The sequence below is a fragment of the Drosophila mauritiana genome, chromosome 2R (genome assembly GCF_004382145.1).
Source record: "Drosophila mauritiana strain mau12 chromosome 2R, ASM438214v1, whole genome shotgun sequence".
Classification (NCBI taxonomy): domain Eukaryota; kingdom Metazoa; phylum Arthropoda; class Insecta; order Diptera; family Drosophilidae; genus Drosophila; species Drosophila mauritiana.
The window spans coordinates 20231455-20254258 of record NC_046668.1 but is presented as its reverse complement, the minus strand read 5'-3'; the positions used below and the strand labels follow the sequence as shown (position 1 = coordinate 20254258).

General features: G+C 42.3%; 1 protein-coding gene across 1 annotated transcript in view; it reads right to left on the bottom strand.

Moving 5' to 3' along the window:
• Positions 1-1925: 1925 nt before the first annotated feature.
• LOC117136144 (toll-like receptor 8) overlaps positions 1926-22804 on the bottom strand; it is a 72088-nt gene continuing 51209 nt past the window's right edge. Inside the window, exons 3-5 of the mRNA XM_033296849.1 lie at positions 15700-16645; positions 11472-11632; positions 1926-4937 (exon numbers count right to left, since the gene is read on the bottom strand). Coding sequence (XP_033152740.1) covers positions 3713-4937; positions 11472-11632; positions 15700-16527 — 2214 coding nt within the window. The 5' untranslated portion in view covers positions 16528-16645 and the 3' untranslated portion in view covers positions 1926-3712. The remainder of the gene's footprint in view (positions 4938-11471; positions 11633-15699; positions 16646-22804) is intronic.

The window sequence follows — 22804 nt, the reverse complement described above, 5'->3', positions numbered from 1 at the left end:
ATTTATCATTGTGCATTGTGCATGAGTTATTTGCACACACGTTTGTGTCTCGACCACTATTTGAGCAATTCTCCTCGTCCTTGTCCAGAGTGCAAACACAGTGTCCTGTGGACACAGCTGTTGGACCCGCATGCTCAGGGTGCACGCAAACAATTAGCTGAAGTGGGGCCTCTGATTTTGGCCACACAACATCTTTTCAATCACATTAAAGCCATCGCCTCGGCGATATTTTATTGGGCAGTTTGCGCGTCTTTTAACAAATTGCAGGACATTACGTTTTTATGTTCGCAGGCACTTGGTCCTGTTTGAGTGTTTATCTGGCTATATCTCAAGATCCTCGCTTAATGGCATCGCTATAGCGAAATTTCATTTGGCTCGGGCAATTAAAATGCCACTGAAGTCGTTATTCAGATGGCTAGCTGCATTTAATGGAACACACTCATCCTTCGATTTCCTGCACTTTATGACTTATGCGCCAGTTTTTCCGAAACATTTTCCGAGCTAATTAAAGGACATCGCACAATGTTGCCTCCGCCCGATTCTGCGTTCAGAAGAATAATGTCGAAAATATTAATTACTTGCCATTATTCACACGCCTACACCCGTGATGCTCTCGAGACGCAGACTCAGGTGTTTCCTTCAATCCGTGGGATTTTCCGGGGGTTGCTTCTGTGGGTGGTGGATGGTGGGCGCTGAGTGGTGGGTGGTTATATTTCATGCCCCAACAAATGCCCCACAATCATTCAAACACAGACACGGGGGATTTGTCGCCGTCTAAGCCCAACGTTGAGTTGAACAACTCAATGAGTGGCGGAGACCCAGTTTAAATGAAAGTGAGCTCCCGGCATGTTAATTATTTAGAAAGCATTCAGATTTATTTACTTAATTCTTCTGCCTTTATGTTCCTTTTTTTCGCTTGCTCTTTTGTCGTTCTACATTTTCTATTTGTTCTTGCAAGTGAGTAGGCAATTGTTTAACAACAAGGGTTTCCATGGTGCTGCCACGTAGTCCTGCGGCAAATGTGTCTTCAGGGAAATATATCATTACATCTGGGATACTTTATGATTCAATTCACTTACGAAGCAGAGTAGTCTGGTGTTTAAAATTGAGTCAAAAATATGCTTCAAACCATTTTTGATATACAGAGGTGGTCAAAAGTATTTACACAACGAGCTTTTTTTTCAATTAGTTGACAATTGAAAAAAAAGCTCGTTGTGTAAATACTTTTGACCACCTCTGTATACAACTTAAATATCACTTACCTTACAGCCAAATGATCGTTAAGTATACGATGTAATATGTAAATACCTCAGAATTCAAGAGTATTCTTCAGTGGTAAGTCCTTTTTAATTTATGAAAAATAATGTTTTATATGCAACTTTTTGATTTAATTTTCCTACTCAGTAGAGAAATATTCAATCCAGTTGCAACTTAAATTGTTTGCCTTCACCAGGATTTAACAGCTTTAGTGGAAACCAACAATTCAGCACAATTGACTGGGCAGTAAATATTTTACTTACTTTGGTTTACTGAGCCACATATTTCCACCACTCCCCTTGTTTGTTTTTTTTTTTTTGGCCTTTGTCCTGCTGTAGGCGTTTTGGGTTACTTACTTATGTGGGCGGCTGTATTTGTCGAGCACTTGTTTCGGCACTAGATTTATGCCTTTTCTTCTGCAGTTTCGGTTTCAGTTCACTGGGACCACTCCCTGTGCAGGGATATACAAGGACTTTATTTGTTTTACATGGATTTGTGCCTGGCTTCGTTTTGCTGCCCAGTGAATTTGTCGTATTTTATGGCATCTGATGAGGAAAAGCAAACACGAGTTCATCTAGGTGAATCCATTATTTATTACAATCTGTACACAAATTTGCAACTTGCCACTTTGATGCCATCCCCTGCAGTTGATTAGAGTGAAAAGAAAATTTTTAATTTCTCGTTTCTTTTTATTTCGCTTCATCATTTTCTTCAGTCTTCGTATAAGAAATAACATTTTTTGTTGTTGTTGCTGTGGGTGTCTCTATCATTTAATTAAATATTTTTGCGTATATCATATTATTAGATTTAAACTTACGTTTGCCTGGCTTCAATTTGCCATTTTCCCTTGCTCTTTTTGCACCTTTTATACACAAACTGCTTTTTATTTATGTTCAAATTGTATTTTCTGTCGGTTTTTCTAAATGCATTTCGTGCATAGCTAGCCTGCTTTTTGATTTTACTTATTTAGCACATACGCATATAGTTTTTATTTAAGAAATATTTTTACACTGGCTGTTTGTGTGCTCTGTGTGGCTATTTTATGCAAATACCGGTTAGTTTTGCTCGCTATTTGCCTTGCTGTTGTCGCATTTAATTAAATTATTATTCACAAATCAAACTCAACCGAAAAATAACAACAAACGAGCCTTGATTCTGAGTTATTGCTTTTTGGAAATCATTTATTCTTAAATCAATAATCTATGCACTTGACTAATGTTTTAAAATGCATTCCATAAATTATTTACAGTAAACGTTCAAACACTCTGCTGAGTGCTTCGCCATTGAGGGATATTTACAAATTATATTTATAATTTCATCAACTTTGAGTTCCGGCTCACTAAGATAATATAGGTGTTATAATTTAAGTTTTAGTTTTCCACGTAATGTTTTGCATATTGTCATTCGAGATGTTTGCTAAAGTTAGGAAACTTGGGAATATGGTTCAGCAGGATAATGGATGCCAATAAACCTCTTTGGCAGTTGGATTCATTCAGTTAGTTCTAGGCTGGACTGGACTGGACTATTTGGTCCCCATTAGTTTATTGGTCTGCCAAAGTGTTTGTCATTCTCTCCGTATATCCCAAATGTTGAAGACATATTCAGTAAATTCAAGAATCAAATCAAGAAAATCCCATTAGCTCCTTTAGCTTGCATCCTGCTCCATCGCTATACCTAATATATATTCATATATATATATTTAAATTCACTTGTAAGTTCTTATTCGCTAAATGCTATCTAGAGTATTCGAATGCTAAATGCCATTTTAACTATGAGTGGGAGAGAAAGAGTGTGAGTGAGATTTGAATGCAGCTTAGCTTAGTTTGGGGCCAGCAAAATGGTTTCTTTGAAATCGTATTCGTCTCTTAGTTTAGCGGTTAGTATACATTTCTAATATATCTGTTATCCGTAGGTAGTTAAGAGTATTTGTATGCTTTCTATACACGTAGACATATCCCTTGTTTCATTTGACGCTTGTTAAACTTTGTGGTTTATTAGAAATAAAAGTTAACAAAGGTAAATCACCATGGTGTCGCATTAGTGGAAAATCTCGACGATGCAGAAGTTTGCTTGAAGTTTAGACACTTGCATTGGGTCAGAGACAATAGCCTCCCCCATCTGCTTATGATTTCTTAAAAACCATTCGCATTTGATCAAAGATCACTAGTCATAGCTAACTAGTATCTCATCGAAACTTCCCACTAAAAGCTACCAGTTTTAGTGGCTACATCCTCACCTAAACTCGCCTTAAACTAACCTCTCACTTTCCCTGTTTTTGCTTGTTTTAAACCCCCGTGATTCATCCAACTCAGAACTGGCCACTGGCCTTGGCGCTCTGTACACAGCCCCGATAGTTGTTATTGTTGTTGTGGTGGTGGTGGTGGAGGTGGTTCAGCCCGACCATTTCCATATCCGTATTAATCTGGGTGAACCGCTCGCCCGTGCCACGCCCACGTCATACGTAGACCACATGTGGTTTTCCCGACGAGGGTGGAACGGGCGAAGGACCAGCCGAGGAGTTGGAGTGGTTCAAGGACGCAGCCTGCTTCAGCTTGCTCATGGTGTGAGTGTCCGGATACTCGTAGTGATCGAACCGCTCGTAGAGGTGCTCCGGTTCATCGTCCGCCTCCTTAACGGGCAGTTCCCAGGGCTTCAGGGCCCGGTATTCATTGGCAATGGTCTGGGCCGCCAGATAGCGTTCCAGTTCCAGTTTGTCCAGTTGTGGCATAGTCGTCTGCTGGTACTCGTGGTTACCATTGCCCCCATGGGACTGCAGTGGCATGGCCTGATGGTAGTGATGGTGGGCTTGCAGGGTTTGTGCATGATGGGGATAGTTAAGGGTCATGCCCAATCCGTTAACATGGTTACCGCCCCCCAGGGTCATGCTCATGCCGAGGCCGAGGCCCCCGGGATTGTGACCCTGCAGGATGCGATCGTGAACGTTGATGATGCTCTTGCTGGTCCGCATGGGACCCCGCTCGTGGAGCAACTTCCTCCGCCGCTTGACAAAGCGCAGGTAGTAGAGCACGCTGATTCCAATCATGGCCACCAGCAGGCAGGTGATCACCGCACACACCACGGTTACAATGTGGGCGGGGCAGGTGATCTCGCCCTCGCTCATGGTCAGGAGCTTCCTTCTTGTACGCACCTTATCCCGCCAGATGTCGCAGCCGATCTGCTGCCGATCCATTCGCAGGATACCGGAGTTTCTGTTCGAGGAGGACGTGGCCAGCTCATAGGCACTGGGTTCGGTGGTGTGCAGGGCATTCACTATATGCTGCTCGGCTATGTAGGCAGCCAAAGCGGCCACTCCGTCGTCCGTGGAGGCCACAGCGGTTGCCTCATCCGCCAGCTCCTCGTCGTCGGCTTCCTTGGCCAGAGCAGCCACAGCCCCACCGGCTGCGTGCTCCATACCCGGATCGACTCCCTCGAAGTTGCCGGTTACCAATCGCCAGAGCCACAGCAACGAGCAGTTGCACTGCAGCGGGTTGTCCCCGAGGTATAGCTTCTGCAGCTGATCCACCGGGAACTGCGCCGAGTACAAGGTCTGCAGGCTGTTGCTCTGCATGTAGACCTCCAGGATGTTGGGGTTTCCCTGGAACAGGCGCATCGGTATGTCACTCAGCTGGGGATTGTTGTTCAGGTGGAGCGTCTGCAGGTGAGTGTTGTCCACAAAGGCTCTGGAAAATGCAAAAATGGGAATATTTTAATAACAACTAACAATCATGTTTTACTTATTAAAATTCGGTCAATCGTACAAGATTATTCAACCTCAAGAAGAAAGAAACCTATTTCAAGCATGAATGAATTTGTTTTTATCATTTACAATTGAAGCTTTGAAATAATTTAAGTATTATTATTTATTTTTCCGCAGTGATGGCTTTAATTAGCCGACTGACTATCTCTCTACGCCATTCGTTCTATCTTTTTTATTATTTTGCCAGGCTCCAGTGCAATGTTCGTTTTAATTATGCACACTGCACGATGCATCAGCATTCAACTTAAATGCCAGGCAATGAAATACATGAATAACACACATACACTCAGCAGTTTTCCCAGCATTTTCCGGCGACACACACATTCGCACACACATGACAACGTCAGAGCTTCGACTTAAGCGACATGGATTTATTTAGCCTGCGTCTATTTCAACTTAATAAAAGAGGGGGTGGATGAACGGAAGGGATAAAAAGGGGAGGTATTAAGGGGCAAAAGGACGAGGCAGCAAGCTGACAAGGCTCCATGTTATTCGAGCTCCGTGGAGCGTTGTCGTAAATCCCTGCCAAGTTAAGTCAACGCGCTAAGTCGCTGACTTGGGGGAAAGGATGCAGGACTGCAAGGATGCTGGGCGAGTGTGTGTGTGTGTGTGCAGTGCATTACCCAATACCTAAGACCCAAGACCAGATCCTGCCAGACAGTCTCAGATGTGGCTGCAGCTGAACGAAATAAGTGCAACGTGGCGTATGAGCAACATTCGGCGAGGAGCTCCGTGCTGACTTGACTTACTCCGCTGACACAAAGCGAATTTGTCGCTTTTAAGCGTTCTGAAGCAGGCCACATTTCATTTCAATACTTGCAGCTTGCGACTTGCATTTCATGTTAAATGAACGCATTTATTGCACAAGCTGCATTTGCACTTGCAGTTGCATTTCCCAAGGACCCAAGGATTCAAGGACCCGCAGAGCGCATTGATTTGATAAGTGGCCGCATTTTGTTAAACCCTTCGAGGCCATAAGCTTCCAGCGAATTCATTCGACTGCGACTGGTGATGAATTCGAATGGCAGTGGCAATGAGAACGAAAATGGTTTGTCAGCTCTAAAGTGCGGAATTCATTAGGTTGACTGATGTCCTAAGGGATTGGCAGGAGGGCTTGTGGCATTTGTGTTCGTCTGCCCGTTTTTCAGTTGGAAAAAATATAATTTTGAGATGCCTAGTAAAAGATTTATTTATAAGATTTATACCCAAAATTGGAATTGATATTAGGAATTTTAAACCATTAAACCAATCTTAAATGTTATTAATTTTGTAAGTAGTGAGAAGTCTGTTCAGCAATGTCTGCAAAGTCCTTAGAATCTCAAAAATCGAGCGCCATTCCCAGCCAGACACACTTATCATTACCACACAATGCCCGCCAACCCGCATTCCAATTTACCTGAACTCCACTACTATCGTTCCACCTTTTGCACATTCAATTTCATGGCAAGTTTAACATTCAACCTAACTAAGTTCGAAAAAACCTCAATTGCAGGCGATCAACGTAAAAAAATGGGTCTTTGCATTACCAAAACAAACTCTGTCTGCATACGACATAAGCCGAAACTTACCCAAAACAATTTAGCGGGTAGCGCCAAAGCCGCACGAGCAAAAAATAAATTCAATTATTTGTGCAAATATTATGCAAATACCCCAGCAGGGCGTAGCCAACACGAAAACGTGACATCTAAGGAACTTTTTGGGCTCTTTCGAGGGGCTCCACAGGTTGATGATTTACCTCATAGACCTGTTGTTGGCCTAAAGTGCAACTGCCTAAAAAACCAAGTGACAAGGCAAACAAAATGGCGGGAAAAGTGGGTGGAAGGGGTTTGGTGTGCCTCGGACCCACCCTTTTGCTGTTTGCCTTTGGTTTTTGGTCTGTTTCCCGCGATTCAAACTTCATTTTGCATGTTTCATGTTCTCGACTGGCTTCTCAACCTCCCCTGATTTCGGTTTTTCTTTTTTCCCGACTATTTTGTCTGCGTTTGCCAACGTCAAACGTGCGGAAACGGAAACGGCTGCTATGGGTGAAAGCATGTGTGTATGTGTGTCTCTGGCTGCGTGTGTGAGCCATAAATGTTTGCCTTGTTCCGATCTTTCTTTTTCCCTTTTATGCAAATTGTCTGTGTGTGCGCGTGTGTTTGTGTGGTGTGCGAATCTGAATTGGAATTGCTCGAAATCCGATTGAAATGTTTGCTGTCCATGTTCGCTGGGTTCAGTCACGACTCCCAGGACTTTCCAGCGCGTCAGAGTTCAGTCACATCGTCAACTCGTTGGCAGGATGTATGTTCGGGTGTCTGGACGGTCAATCAGGCAGCCTGTCAAACAGTTTGTCAGTCGCTTTTTGATATAGTTTTGAATGGAAGTCAATCCGTTCGGACGGCCCAATTGCCACAAATCCCCACTTCTCTCTATTCATTTGATTGACGTTTTAACTACATCAAAATATAAAAGGATAGGCACTCAATAGGCCGACGATCTCCACTTTCTGAGGTTGTTGAGCTCTCCGACAACTTAACCCAGCTCTCGAGTTGCAGCCATACCAAACCAATAATCAACTCACATGCACGCTATGTGTAAAGCTTGGGGACACATTATCTATCAAATGATATGGCCGCGCAATTTGTTAATGACATTTTAAACGTTTTTAAATTACGTATACGCCCACATGTTCCTTTAATTTTTCACCCATACAATAGACAAGTGGGCGTTGTCACAATAAAAAGGAGTGTACTGAAATTGTCCTCCTCAACGCCCCTTTAATTTGACATAATCACAGTTTACTTATAAACATACATCTTGGTGAAGGTAAGTGCAGTTTTATAAGACACATAAAAGTTGCCATAGCTTAGGAAACTTAAAGAAATCGCATTGACCACATGCTTAAAATATATTGTTGCATGCTTTAAGTCTTCATAAGAGACAGTTTAAATATTCCAGAAAATTTACAACATACTTATTAACTATAAATAAACTAATAATGGTAATTTGTAAGAGCTTTTTCGAGTCCTATCTAATTATGTCACAGCGTAAACGCAAATGCACGGAAAATGAAAATGTGTGGAGAGCTAATTAACCTCGTACATCACATGATGACGTTTATGGCCCAGACACTTGGCCATTCTCCTGGCGTATTTTCATTGCCCGAGACATTTGCAATGTTTCCCATTAAAGACAAGAGGTCAACGAGTGAGTGCTTAGAGTGGCCATTAAATTGTCCTCTCAATGCGATTATCAACCGTAGAGTCAATGACTGCCATTTGCAGGAGTTCCTTTTTTCTGCGCTGCTCTGATTGAGGGAAATGTTAATAAGAAATATGTCAGACTAATGAGCCAACAACAAGGAAAGAATCTTAATAAACAAGAGCAGAGTAAATTTACACAAAGGACTGAGTCAAAATGGTGGGGCCTTTGCTCCGTTTTCCCTCTGTTATTTGTGCTCGAAAAAGTATGCAATGCTTATTTTCGCAGAGACAGCGTGTAACAAAAAATTGCAAACAACAAAATGCCGAAGAAAAGACAAAATGAAAGCAGGAAGAAACTGCGGAAACAGTACAACATAAACATGCCATATTTCTCCATAAATTATGAGCTGGGAATTTTTCAAGGCGGCAGCTCAAGCCGTGAGTAGCTATTATGCGTATTTACCAGGGGAAAAGGGCGTTTAGTCTTAGAAAGTCGCCCGGCCGTCTATGCATATGCATTTTCCATACCCTTAACCCCCTACTGCCTGAGAATTCGCGAGAGTTGAATTTAAATAAAGCTATACTTTGGCATAATGAGACAGCATTCGCTACACCTGTATACAGGTGAAAGCTATGAATGGCAAAAGGTGGCGGGGAGCTACAACTTAATTAGCAGTGCTTTTAAGTGATTATGTTTAAATGAAAAAAAAGACAAGTGGCAATTACCAAGAAATTGGACAGAATACATTATGAGATGAGGAGAAGTAGCTAATAAAGAGGCTAATTGGAGCGTTGTATAGAAATAAATAAACTGTATTTTCGAGATAACAATAAAGAAACACCTAACATTTTATATGAAGTTTATGAATAACTATGGCTAAAGTGGTTATTAAATTTGGCCGTATGCTCTACATCTTTTTTAGCCCCCAAGACTCTATTTCTAACCCATTACAGTCCGCACAGTCCATTACACTCGAATTCAATTCCCAATTGTCACATTCAACTCCATCATCCGGCTTCCATCCTCATCAGGATACAGAGCTCAGTCAAGGCAGTTGGGCCTGTCCCCAAAAATTGGGGATCAGCAACCCCAAAGCTGCCGCAAAACAAATGTCACACATGAACCCCCTACCCCGGTTCGCATAAATTTTAAAACAATTAGTTTCAATTTTGAAACCCACAACCAAATAAACCGGGCAACACCTACCGTCCGTTTTCCCGACTGACTTTCTGCTATTAAGTCATGTTCACTTTCACATTCCCTTTGATAAAAGCTAACGCTTTCGAAAATTCTGAAACTCCTGTTTCCGGGGGTTGTTTGTTTTTCAAGGGAGGTTAGAGTGGGTGGACAACGTGCTGCTGCCTAATGAATTTTGCAAGGACTCGCGCTGATTGTTTGGCCGTAAGGATTTCATAATGAGCAGCGATTTGGGGAAGGGAGAAGCACACACGGTCTTTTGGAGAAATGTATCCTGTCGCCCCATAAACCCGACTATCAACGTGTCGCCATCGCTGCTCGTCCTTTTCCGCCGCCAACATATCCCCCTTTCAGATTTCAATTAACGCATTTGCATAAATATTTACGTGTATGTCTCGCTATCTCTGTCTTTGGGGGTGTCTCTGTCTATCTCTCTTAGCTTGAAAACACTTTGCCACATATTTACATGAGGGGAAATATGGTTAAGGATTGTAATCTCGGCAAGGCAACTCCTATACTATGTCGCGTTTACCCATTTTCGCTAAAGAATTTTACATACTTTTTTATCATTAAAAAAAGTAAACAAATTTATGTTTTCCGTATGTAGTGGTAGTATCATTGTAGAAATCTTGAGGATACATTTTAATTTTAAAAACAAAATCAAAATCGAAGGAAATTTACCACATTATTTATTGTGCCCCTTTTTATTTCTAAGTAAGCTTAAACTCTACAAAACTAGCATAAGGAAATAAAATCCTGCGAATTTGAGTTATCTATTGTTCGTCAGTCACTCAGACGAGGAAAACGTGAATTTAGTTTGCAAATCAGTCAACACAGACACACTCAACGCACATGTGGTGTGCACACACTGGTATGCAAATGTGTTTGTGCAGATTGAGCAACAATTTCCACAGTCTGCGAACAATGTGTGGAGAAAAGTTTACACAAGCCTGAGACAGAGACCAAACAAAAGCCGAACAAAAAGCAAAAGCAATTACAAAGGCCAACAGAGTGGGTGGTTTCCAAAGCGGGCGGAAAATGGGGTTGCAGGGCGGATAAGCCTCGACCAAACTTGGGCCAAGAAAATCAAACGAAAGTTTCAAATTAAACTCATTTAAATGGCATACGACGAGGCTGCTGTCTGCTTTCCATTTCCTTCGGCGGGGAATCCCCACCGAACGCCCCTCTCATCGCTTGTCATGTAAGTCATGTTAATGTCATTGTAAAGCGGCATGTCGCCCAGGGGGCGTGGCATGTGGCTGCTACCGAGCGCAGATACATATCTGCCACATAGCTACTACCTCTCTGCTGTCGGTGGTTGATTGACATGGCCAATTCAAAGGCAGGCAGGCAGGCAGTCGTCGAGACTCGTCCATTGATTTGATATGAAAATTGCCCGGAATTATTGAATTAACATATGCTCGAGTTGAGCTCAAGCATGTGCCCCTGCCCCTGCCACGCCCACTCGCCGCCTCTTGCGTTGAGGACGCTTGTGTGGTGGCATCTTATTACCAAAAGCGTATTAGCCATGATTGATTGCATCGAGCAATAATGATTTGTCTGCCGCTTAATTCCGCACACTTTAAAATGAATTACCAGAATGTGTATTTAACCTACCATATTCATTGAATATTAAAATTTTGGCTGAGCTGCCTTATCGGTACTGAGAAAAAGAGACTGCTGGTATTTAAGTTCATATTTTGTATTTATCGGCCTGAAGATCTCGTTTAATTTAATTGAGTCGCACATGGAAAGTGCTCTCTTATACACTCGTATCACTATAGTTTTATTGGAGCTTCAGTAGTGATTTAAAATTTGGATAATTTTATGCTTATGCTGCTTATTGTTGACTTTAAGCCCCAGATATTGTGTTGGAAATGACTTTTATTCAGCTTAGCTGCAAACACCCAAAGGATCCTAAACTTTCAAACAGCTTGACATCATCTTACGCTGGTGTCTTGTTTATTGTGAGCTCGCCCTAAAGCGAAAATAGTTTCCTTTTCGTCTGACCCACTTTCACTTGTACTTGGGTTCACTGAATCGAGCTGTTGGGGAAAAGTTTTGGCCAAGAACTCACCTCGAATCGATGCGCTGCAAGAAGTCCAGCCGGCTCAAATGCAATTCGCGCAAATGAAACAGGTTCAGGAAGGCGACGGCGGGCAGCTGGGAGAAGCGGTTGCCGCCCAGGTTCAAATAGGTGAGGTTCGAGAGTTTCGAGAGCTGTTGTGTAGGCACCATCTGCAATAAAAGGGAGAACAAGTGGCATTTTATTTAGAAAGCATTCAAAATAAAAATGAAAACTTTGGCCCAGCTGGGTCAAATCAAATATTAATGCAGGCCACTCAACTTTAAAAACGTTTTGCGGTGGCAAAAGGAGCTTTCCTCCAACCCGAAAAAGTGAACACTAAACAGTTAAAAAGAGGAAATCAATAGAAAAGCGTTGCTTAAGCGACTGCAGCGGAAACGGAAACGCGCGTCATGTTCTTCCCCGCTTCCCGCGTTTTTTGTTCCATCACTCGCTGCCCAGCAAATTCGTCTGTGTTTTTCGCTTTTTGGGGGGCAATAAAATCAATCTTGCAACGAATTTGTTACAACTACTGAGACAGCTTCGAGGAGAGTGTGGAATGCATAAAAGAAGAGGTTTCCTTTTTTTTCGGAAGGAGCGGGCCAAAAGCTTTTGGCTGTAATTTTGGCTGCCACTTGTGTTCACCTTCCTCTGCACCCCTTGTTCGTCTTCCGCTTTCCCGATTTTTCTCTCCCTTAGCGTGTCGGAAGCTACGTGCCAGGCGTCCGGACACGAACACACTCCGCGATAACGTAATGAACTTCGTGGCGGGGGGAAAACTCCGGGAAAGCGGGAAAAATATAGAAAAGTGGGCAGAGCCAAAATAAAAAGGAGAACGGAGAGCGCCTAGTGTGTGGCAAATGAATTCAAATGCTGGCCCAAAGCTCATAAGGCAGCAAAAATGGCTGAACATTAAAAGGCATTACGCATTCGCAATGTAGGCCATGCCGGGCAATTGTTTAACCAAATGGCAACACTTTTTTTCCCCCATTATTTATATTGCTACCCCCAGCGATATTTTCTCCTTTCAGTGCGGGTGCTTTCATGTTGGCACTGCACTCAAAGGAAAACCCGGCCACTGCTGGACTAATTAAAAGGCTTTTCCTCTACAGTTCCGCATTTCCCGCAATTTTCGGACGCAGGGCGGCGTGGAAAACGGCGTGAGTGAAAACTGTAGAAAACGGAAGGGTGCAAAAGACTCGGAAAAGAAAGTGAAATTTATTGAGTTTGATTTTTTCATTCAATTTCCTTTTTCCTATTTCCTTTTTATCTACCAACGGGAAAACGCAGTAGCAAGTATTGGAAATGTAAAAATTAAAGCTAATTGGCGAGTAATTGCAAAATGAAATCTCTACAGTAAAATTATAGAAACTAACAAAAACAAAAGGCACCTTAAAGCATTAAAAATGTTTACGCCATCACCTGCACAAATTCTCAGACACAAAAACATAAAGTTTTGCAGTTGTGCAACCCAACGTAAAATTTATGCAACGTAAAATACAAACAAGACTGAATGATAAAATGCAAATAAATAAGGTACGTATATACGCTTGCACCTAAAATAATAGCGAAATATGGTTTTATTGAAACTTTATGCGAATTTATTCTCGAATATTTTTGCAATTAGTCCTTTTAATCTGAGAGCTGAGTGCAATAATGTTTCTGTATTCATATTTATACACATAATGCAAAATCATAACCCACAACAGAAAGCACAAACACCATTCTTTTTCGCCATTCATCGCAAATATTTTTGTTGAATTATGAAAATGTGAAATTGTCCATACGTTTTTTCAACTGGCTCTCATTGAAATATTTCGAGTTTGCCCAGAAAAGAAAATCGGTGAAAAACGGACAATGGGAATTAAAATGCAAATGCGTTTGTGTCGAACAGGAAAACTGAAATATTTAGAATAATCAGTCAATTGTGCGAATTATTCACAGTTACTATCTATGTATTTGGTTATTTCCATTTATGAATTGGAAGTTGATCAAAATTAATGCGAGACTATTAAATGTTTAAAGAGTTCAGTACTTTAACTATAAGGGAAATCTTTGCCTCACGCTTTAAGTTATTCAAGTGCTAAAAGGAGCGACCCTTTGAGCTTTCAGTTGTTCCAGATTTACATGGGGCACACATGCCCACTCTGTTTAAAGTAGCTACTCAGCACACTTCATAAATCATTTTCAGCACCTTCCATTTTACAAGCTTCATGAGTTGTTTCAGACTCCAGTAATAATGCCATTGCGCCAGTACCCTTCGCCCCTTCCATTTTCCGGAAAACTATGCAGATGCAGACAACAATTTCATGCACTAGCCGCATGCCAAAATGGGGCAGAATGTCTGGCGGCGGATATATCCTGTGTGCATAATAAAACAACAATCTGTCCAATAGGAAAAAGAATGCCATTTGAAAATACCGGAACACCGGTTTGCAGCAGCAGATTTAGCCTGGGACTTCCTGGAAATACTGGGAATAAAGGGTTCGGGGGATTGCGAGTGGGTGGTTGACCGACCGACCATATTTCAACTACAAAATGCCAAAAGGTATTTTAAGTAGTTTCGAACTGATTCCGAGCGCCATAAATTCCTCCGCACCGTCAGTTGCCGTTGACTACGCGCGGCTGCTGCTGCTGCACCTGCTTAGAAAGTCCTTTTTAGCCATCAGACAGGACACATGCACACTTCATCCCCTCCTAACGACCCAGGCATATATATATGCATCTATACAGATTCCCAGCCACACGAAGAGAAAGGAGGCGATCTGGAGTCCAGGACTCGGTCGCATTGCATCCATCAGTTTGCATAAACAGGTTCCTGATGTTGCAACTACAGAGAACACTCTTTTTTGAAATACTTAGTCCTGAAGATATATTTTTAAGTCCCTTATGACTTCTTGTAATCTTTGGACTGCTTATTTTATTTGCTCATTAACAAATAAATTTTAATTATTTTTTTTTGCTTCTTCCTTCAGCTAAAAACACTTCCCAACTTCTCTCTGTGTATTGGATACCTGTGATTACATAAAAAGGCATTTCTGGAGACGGAGCTGCCTTCCCATTTCCATTATCTGAGTGTGGGATACCAGCCAGGACATGCAGTTCCGCCTTTGAGCAGGGGATTTGCACAACTCAGCTGAAAGTTGCGCACCTCTGGCAGGCTCGCACACAAAATGTGTGTCCTAATGATATGGTTTGGTCAATTTAAAGTCGAAAGACTCGGATTGAAATGGACTACAGCTCGACTGAGTTTTGATTGCCAATACTCGAGAAGATAAGCTGAATTACATTATAGTTTCTCTTGATTACACTCGATAGTTTATTTTAAATAGGAATCTCACAACTTTAATATCAACAATGCTTCGATTAGACTTCTACGTTTTCATGCTATCTGAAAAACATTCTTTGCCCACATAATACTCGCTTTCAGCTTAATCCAAAGCATCTTAAGAACCCTGGTTCAAGACTACATCCCACATTTTACCTATCTTCGATTTCGCATCATCGTTTTAAGCTTTATCCCGACCTCTTTCGATTTAAGTTCACAATTTTTGCCCAACTGTCTGGTCGTAAAGTTTAGGGCAGCTTTAAGCTGGATCAGTTGCTGGGCAACGACTGTGTCTTTGGGAAGAAAGGGGAGCTTAGTGGAGGAACCGAGGAGCTGGCGGCATTTAACAACGTCCGGGAAAGGATGGCCACATGGCCGAGGGCCTAAGCAAAGAGTGGGCCACAACAGCAGAAATCAGGCAACACGGACATGTTTGCATGCATAAATAGCAGAAAGGACATGGCCGGCAGAAAGGAGTCCTCGAATACCGAGTGCGTGTATCCTTGCCATCCTCATATGGGTGTGTGCGAACGGACAGCAACAACGAGTTATGGTTATTAATTTTGCGTATGCAAAATGCAGCTAAACTCCAGGAAGGACGAACTTAGACGGGGCGTTCAAGGGTGGGTGGGAAATCCGCTTTGGCAAAGTGTTGCTCACAGGATTTAGTCCTGGCAAAGTGTCTGAATTTATGAGACCAGCTACGCTAGTTTTCTGCGGCAATGGCGGCGACATGTTTGTGTAAGTTCACACTTAGTTTTCGTTTGAAAAGTGAATTCTAAGACTCTTTAAAAGTGGATTATTTAACGAGCAATATTTAAGGGCAGAGATGAAAAATATTGAGTAAATCAATTTACCATAATGGAATAGGCTTCCTTTAAGGAACTGAATACGATTAAAAATAAATCTTACCGTGAGATTATTATCGGACAGATCCAGATGTTTCAAGGATATAAGTCCCTCGAAGGCACTCAAATCCAGTTCGCTCATCACATTGCCCTGCACGCTGAGGGCCAAAAGCTCCTTTAAGCCCTCGAAACTGTCATTCCGCACAAACTCGACCAGATTCAAGGACATATCCAGGCTCTTGAGGGCATGCAAATGCCAAAGATTACTGGCTGGAACGTCTAGCAATCGATTATTCCGGAACACGAGAACCTCCAGGGTGTTCATGCCCTTGAAGCAGTTGTCCTCCAAGCTGACAATATTGTTGTTCGTAAGATCCAGCTCCACCAGGGAGGCGAGGTCACTTAGAGCGGTGGGATGCACTGTCTCAATGCGATTGAAGCTGAGATCAAGGAGCAGCAGATTGGTCAGACCCTTGAAGGCGTGTTTGTGCAGGGAACTGACCAAATTCCGGCTCAGATTCAGGGTTCTCAATTCCGATTGATACTCGAAGTTCTTGGAGCCCAGCGTTTCGATGATGTTCTGCGAGAGATCCAGGATCTCAAGTTTCATGTAGAACGGCAGCGAGAATTCCAGGGTACGAATCCGATTCACTGTAAGGTTTATGTATTTCGTCTCCGGATTAAGTTGGATAGGCACGTCCTCCAGAGCGGCGTCCACGCACAACGCTCTACTATTGGCCTCGCCGCCCAAACACTGGCACTTCGAGGGGCAGAAGGCGGTGGATTCCAGAGGCAGGATAACGAGAGTCAGCAGAAGGAGCAGCACTGGGATGGCTCCACTTAGCCATGGCCTACTCCTTGACGTTGCGGTTACTCTCGTGTGGTCAGGCATTTTGTGTTGACTCTTTGAAGGCTCTTCCTCACTCGACTCGATAATTATTTGTTGACCAGTTTGTGGTGCAAGTCTGTTACCACCATTTCATGTCCAACATCTTGGCAACGGAAGGATTCTGCAAGATCGAGGAAGGAGAAAGATGGTCTTAATATTTTGAAGCAATGGCCAAATGTATTCTTTTATAAATAATTTTATTAGGTAACACGTAGAATATCGTTCCATAGATTAGAGAACAGCAAAAGATTGTACTGCTACTGCTATTGCTAGTACCAAAGTTTCTCCAGGACTGCAAATTAGCGCATAGTTTAATGAAGATACTTTGCATTTGGAAATGCGATATTTAAAAGGACTCAGCGACTGCTCCATTCTATTCACACCTTTTTGGGGAGTTCCTCTATTCTTCGTTATTTTTTTTTTGGGCATTTCACGAAAAACTTTTGCGGCAGAAGAGTCTCACTACGACTCTGCAAGATTTATGTGCATAAGTTGGTAGCTAATATTTCATAAAAGTCGAGACGCAGACACAGAAATAAAGTGGGAGAGAGTTGGGTCTCCGGCGTTAACTTTTTTTGTGCTGACAACTTTGCATTTGAAACTTGCTGACTTACCAGACAGGATTGGAAGGACGAGAGGCTGGCTAGGCGCAGTCGGCTGCATTTTATGGTTTATAAGTTTTGCATAATGCAGTCGGACCGTCTAATAGTTATGGCCATGATGAGCCCACCTCCACGACAAAAAAGAAATGAAGAGTTTCGCAATAGAATTTTATATGCGTAGTCCGAAAAAATATTTGAACTTGTTAAAACACTTCCATAGCCAAAATTAGCGTGCTACTTAAAGTAGACCGATGAATCCTCACATATTAGATTACTTCAGTTTAAAGTAGCCTCATTTTGGAAATGAACAGTTTCCAGATTTCTTCCAACAATCGTAGTTTAGCCGACTAAAATTACATATTTACCCGGCGGCAACACTCAATTAAGTAATTAGCAAGTCAGAGGAGGAAAGGGGCTAGTGAGCCGTTCAATTTCACTGCTGAAAGTCTGTCTTTCAGACTCCGATTTGCATACAGAGCACAGACACAATGGCTCGAGTAGGAGTAGAATGGAGCCCCCTCTCAACTTATTTTTGCCCCCCCTGAAAAGCACACACACGCTCAGAATAATGGCCTTAACTAGCTGTAAAACAAATAACAAAAACCAAAACGCAAACTTTAGAGGTTTCATAATGTCAACAAAAGTTAAAAGCTCACAGAGAACTCCGCCCGTGCCGCAGCCCTCCATTCATTCATTCGTTCATTCATTCAGTTGTGGTTCTGGTTCATATTTTACGCTTCAATAAAATTGGCGAAAAAGCCCCAACCTCCGCGTTGGAAAAAAGTGAAAATTGTGAAAAATTCACTCCCGTGTGAATTATTAAGTTTCACATGGCAGTTTCTCTTGTTGTTTTCTTCCTTTAGCAAAAATACGTTTGTGAGTGCGGCAGAGGGGGTGTGTTTGTGTTTGTTTGCAAAAAGCACACAAAGTTTTTAATAAACTTTCGCACGCCAAGCGAACTCAACTTTGAACCTCCTGCGACCCCTCCTTTGGCCCAAAAAAATTGTTTGAGCCACGGGCGGAGGCCTATAAGTGGAAAGGGGGAGGGGCTCCACCATGACGCTGGGTAGGCTCCACACACAAACAGGCATGATTTCATTGTGGCAAATATTTTGAAAGCAAACTTGGCCAACGGGGGGTAGTTGAAAATGGTTTTCGGGGCCTGTCAAAGGCCAACAAGTCGAAAGCTGTGGCCTGCACTTTCATGCTCGCATTTCCACGCGGCTGAAAAGATCGAAGAGGGTCGCTTTTAATGGGTTAATTAAATGAATCCTAACTAAACTTGTCAGACAACTATAACAAATGGAACAAAGTATCTGAAGAACAATTCTTGAGTATTGATTCTTCGCTGAGGTTACATTCATTTCGTCTTTATTTATCGCAAAATCATTTTTTGCTTAAGCCAAAGAGGTTTCTTTTCAAGATTTGCAGCTTCAAGTACAGATAAGTTAATGCCTCCCTTTACAGACTCCCTCATCTCATTTAGGCCTGTCTATTGCCTGGTATTCCCCTACTTTCCATTTTCAGCATATTCATTCAGTTTATGACTGCAGCTAAACCAGAAATCCAATCAACAAAGTTGTATGTGCTCCGCAGGACAGTTTCCCACCTAAATACCACCTTCCGCTTCAGTTTTATAAGCTTCATTTAATTATATTGACATTGTTGGAGTCTGCTCCTATTCTTTTTTTTTTTTTTGGGTATCTTCGGTTCAGGTGAACAAGCTTGTTTTCTGGAAAAATTCTGAAGCAGTGACACCCGAATCGAGGGTGTCCTTAACCCACGTTCCTCATTTGAACTTAAATGCCATAAAAATGAGAAAATAATGTCGAGGCGGCAAGAGGACCCAGAGCTACAAAAAAGCGCCGGAGCAGAGCAACAAATGCTGATAATAGAAATAGCGAGAGTTCCCCCAGAAAAGCGAGAGGCAAGGACTCTGTGCGCCACGCATAAAGTTTGCACATAAATTTTCCACGAAAAGAGCCAAGAAGCGAGCATGCCATTGACTTTAAAGGCCACAAATGGCAATCGAGGGGTCGCGGGTGTCTGGGGTGGATTTGAGGTGAGGTCAGGGTTCGGCGCAACTAGGGAAACATGGAAAGAAACGGCGAAACAGGGAAACTGGGAAGCTGGGAAGCTGGGAAGCTGGGTAGCGAGTCGAGCAATCAAAGGTGAAAAACTTTGGTGAACTATGCGGAGAGCACACAAAGTCAATATTAATATTCACTTAGTCGGGGGAAATGGTCGTCAGGGGGCGGTGGGCGGGGCACGCTGACTGACAATGGCCAGGGAAAAGGCAAATGCCAAGCAAATTGAAAATGCGACGAAAAACGTGAGATGCTGTCTTGCCACTCCTCGCATCCCCCTACACTGCGAACAAATATGGGTAAGTTAGTGCATATTATCACTAAATTTATATTAGGATTTAATCTTTATCACTGTTAATATAATATCAATTTAGTAATACTATATTTGTTGCAGTTTAATATTCTTCATTTTTGTGATTACTAAATTTCATAATTTTAATAGCAATAATTGTGACTTTTTCTCCCTGTGTAGCAACGTGCCCGAGTGCGTTTATTTTTATCAAGATTAGCATTTGCTCCTCTATTCCGGACTGGGCCTCTCCTGGTCGTTTTCGCATCCCCATCCATGTTTCCATCCCCAACCCGTCGTCTCCACCAAAGAGACTTATTGGTTAGGCAAACACTCTGCGGTGGCAAAACAAAGAAATGAATTCCCAGATTTTGCACGCACAAATTGTCAGCGGGGGAATGGGTGTTCATGAGTTTTGCCAGCATTCGCCATCAAAGATGAATGGCTGTTGTCACCAGAGTGTTGAGCTCCAAGCTCTGCGCTCACCGAATTTTCCTGTTATGGCAGCAGTTTCCCAGCGCTTTCTACCGATGCATTTGTGCCAGCATTTTCGGGCCCAAAAAGATTTCACTGCACGCATAATTAATGCAATTGTTGGTCGCTTGGCAGGCAAATAAGAGTTTTGTTGTGTTTCTGGTTTTTTCGGTCAGCGGAGGCTAGAGTGAGTGGTCTAAGTTTGTTCAATTAGTGGCTGCCACAAAGCCGACAGCAACAAATGCGACATTAGTCCAGATAAAATAGTGCATTTTGGCAGGGAATCGTTCGAAATGAAAAATATGAAATACAAGACTTAAAATGATTCTATTATTTTATTTCTTCTCTTATTTAAAAGGCTTAAGGAGCTAAAAAGGAAATGCATCAACTAAAACTGCAAATGCTGGCGGGAGAGAATAAAAAACATGGCGCAAATGCGCTGGCCAAGAATTTTAATTTAATTTAGTTTTTTTTTTAACACTCTGCTTGATTTTGCAACAAGAAGTGTGGAATGAAAATGGCTTAATAACCAACAGACCCGAGGCAGCAGCCAAACAAGCCGCACACACACATAACACCACTCCATCCCGAGGCGAGGAAAACGCCCTCCGCAGTCCGCTATGCGCCCCTAGTTTTCCCCTTTTCCACTGAATTTGCAGACGCCGTGGCAGACGCCAGACGAGACGCCATGCGGCAAAATAAAAACCAGAGTGCAACAAAACCTGCACCGAAAAAAGACACTCTAGTGAGGTATTTAAAAATATATATGTTTATATATATACGACTGTCGCTGTGTATATATCATTTTGCAGAGCGTTTCGCCAAGTGGCCGGAGAAGTAAGAGAAATAATGCGACAATTGCATTAAGTCTACCAGCGCTGAATGCTGACAAAAAAATATATAAATATAGTGCAAAAGATGCGGGGCTGGCAAATGAAAAATGTTATCTCTATATGCAGCTCCCCTTTTTCGGCGCTGCGGTGCACTAAATGTTTAAAACGGTTTAGAGATCCTTAACTCGCTTTTATTGCGCCTTCTTATGGCCAGGATAAAGTTGAGTTAGTGGAAAGTGGAGCAGGCAGCGGAAGTGCAGGAAACGCTAGTTTATGCCTCTGAGTGTGTGGCCATCCGCTAAGCTTCGGATGATGTAGCAGCAGTTGCAGCACCCAAGACTTTATTGGGGGAAAACCAAGCAGGCGCTAAGCAAATTTAACAACTTTAATGTTTCCTAAATTGAAATAGGTTAACTGGTTAACTAAACGCACAGGTAGAGTTATTGTTAAAAAAACTAACATCCATCGTCGGTACATGTCTTTAAATGTTTAAGCACCAAACTGCCGGTCAGCTTTTAAACGCTCTGTTGGAAATGCTAGAAATCGATATCGTTTGCATAGTCAGCTTTTCGAATATATGTATGTATGTAGATAGGAAAAGAGTACAACGCACTTTGCGTTTTGGCCGCTGCCCCAAACTCGCCAGCTCGCCGAAAAAAGAGCAGGAAATAAATGAGGCAGTTGGCATAAAAAAGGGGCCAAAAAGGAACTTTAGGCCACTGGCACAATAATTTGGCACGCAAACCTTTTTTACCCCTCTTGGCGTAGGGAAGGGGTGGGTAGCGGAGGTGCCACATGCACATACAAACATAAATAAAAAATGAAGTGAAATACATTTTCGGAGCCAGGACCTTCGAGTTCCCAGTCCCGAGCCAGTGGAGCACATTAAAAAATTGCCAAAAGTCAACTCGGAACGGGACTTTGGGGATGTGGCACACACTAAAAAGCGCTGGTATTAAAGCGTAAAGGAGTGGATATATCTGGATTTGAGGCAGGTCCTTCTTTATGCTAATGCGGTCATAGTTTGCTTTGCGGATAAACATATAACAATTAGAGTCCCGGTTCGCACAGTTCGTTTTGTTGGATTGCCCACTTGGGGTTGCTTTTTGTACGAGCGGCGTAAATGGGTTAAGGGCCACCCATGCTAGTCGGTATATTCGGTTAAATATTTGAGTGGATTTCATATTTAATTCACTTTAAGGGAGTCTCACCGTCGCTTTTTTGTTTCAAGAAAAGGACTATTCAAATGAGCTCCAAAATTTGGGTCAAAGTTCAGGGAGAGGGTGTGTCCTGGCTGAATATTTATGAGACCATGTGAGCACCATGGTCTTGAAGTTGGTCTCCAGATAATGTGTGGGTCAGGTCGGGCACATAACATATATATATATATAGTACAAAAGGGAGCATAGCTAGGGGAAAATGTGCAGCTTAATGTGGCGTAAAATTAAGTTTCAAATGGATTGGTTTATTTTCTAAAATTAAATCTTCATCACTTGGCGTTGCTTTCGCAACATTTTACTTGCTCAACAGTTGTCATTAAGTTCTTGTCATAAACAAACACATTTCACATTTATCAAAAGGGTTAAGTGAGCGGATTTGCCCCTGCCCCAATTGCCAACGCAAAAATATGTTGTAAAAATTTCACAGTCAACAAACATAAATTAATTTAACAAATGAACAGAACTTAACAAACACCGAAATACGACAAAAAAGAATCCCAAGAATTTAACCTGAGCCCATAAATATTCTTCACCCCCAGACTTTCCATTCGGGCAAAGAAAACAAATGCTCATTAATATGCCAGACACATCTAGGGCAGCTCAGCAGGGGGAAATCGAGGAAATGTGGAAAATAAGGGACATGGAATTTTCGAAAAATTTATTAATTGGCAGCTAAATGAGAGGCAGGAATTAACATGCTCATAATTTTATTAGGCACGCAGAATAGGGTTGGCCAACAAACTTTTGGCTAGAAAATGTTGCAATGCCTCGAAAA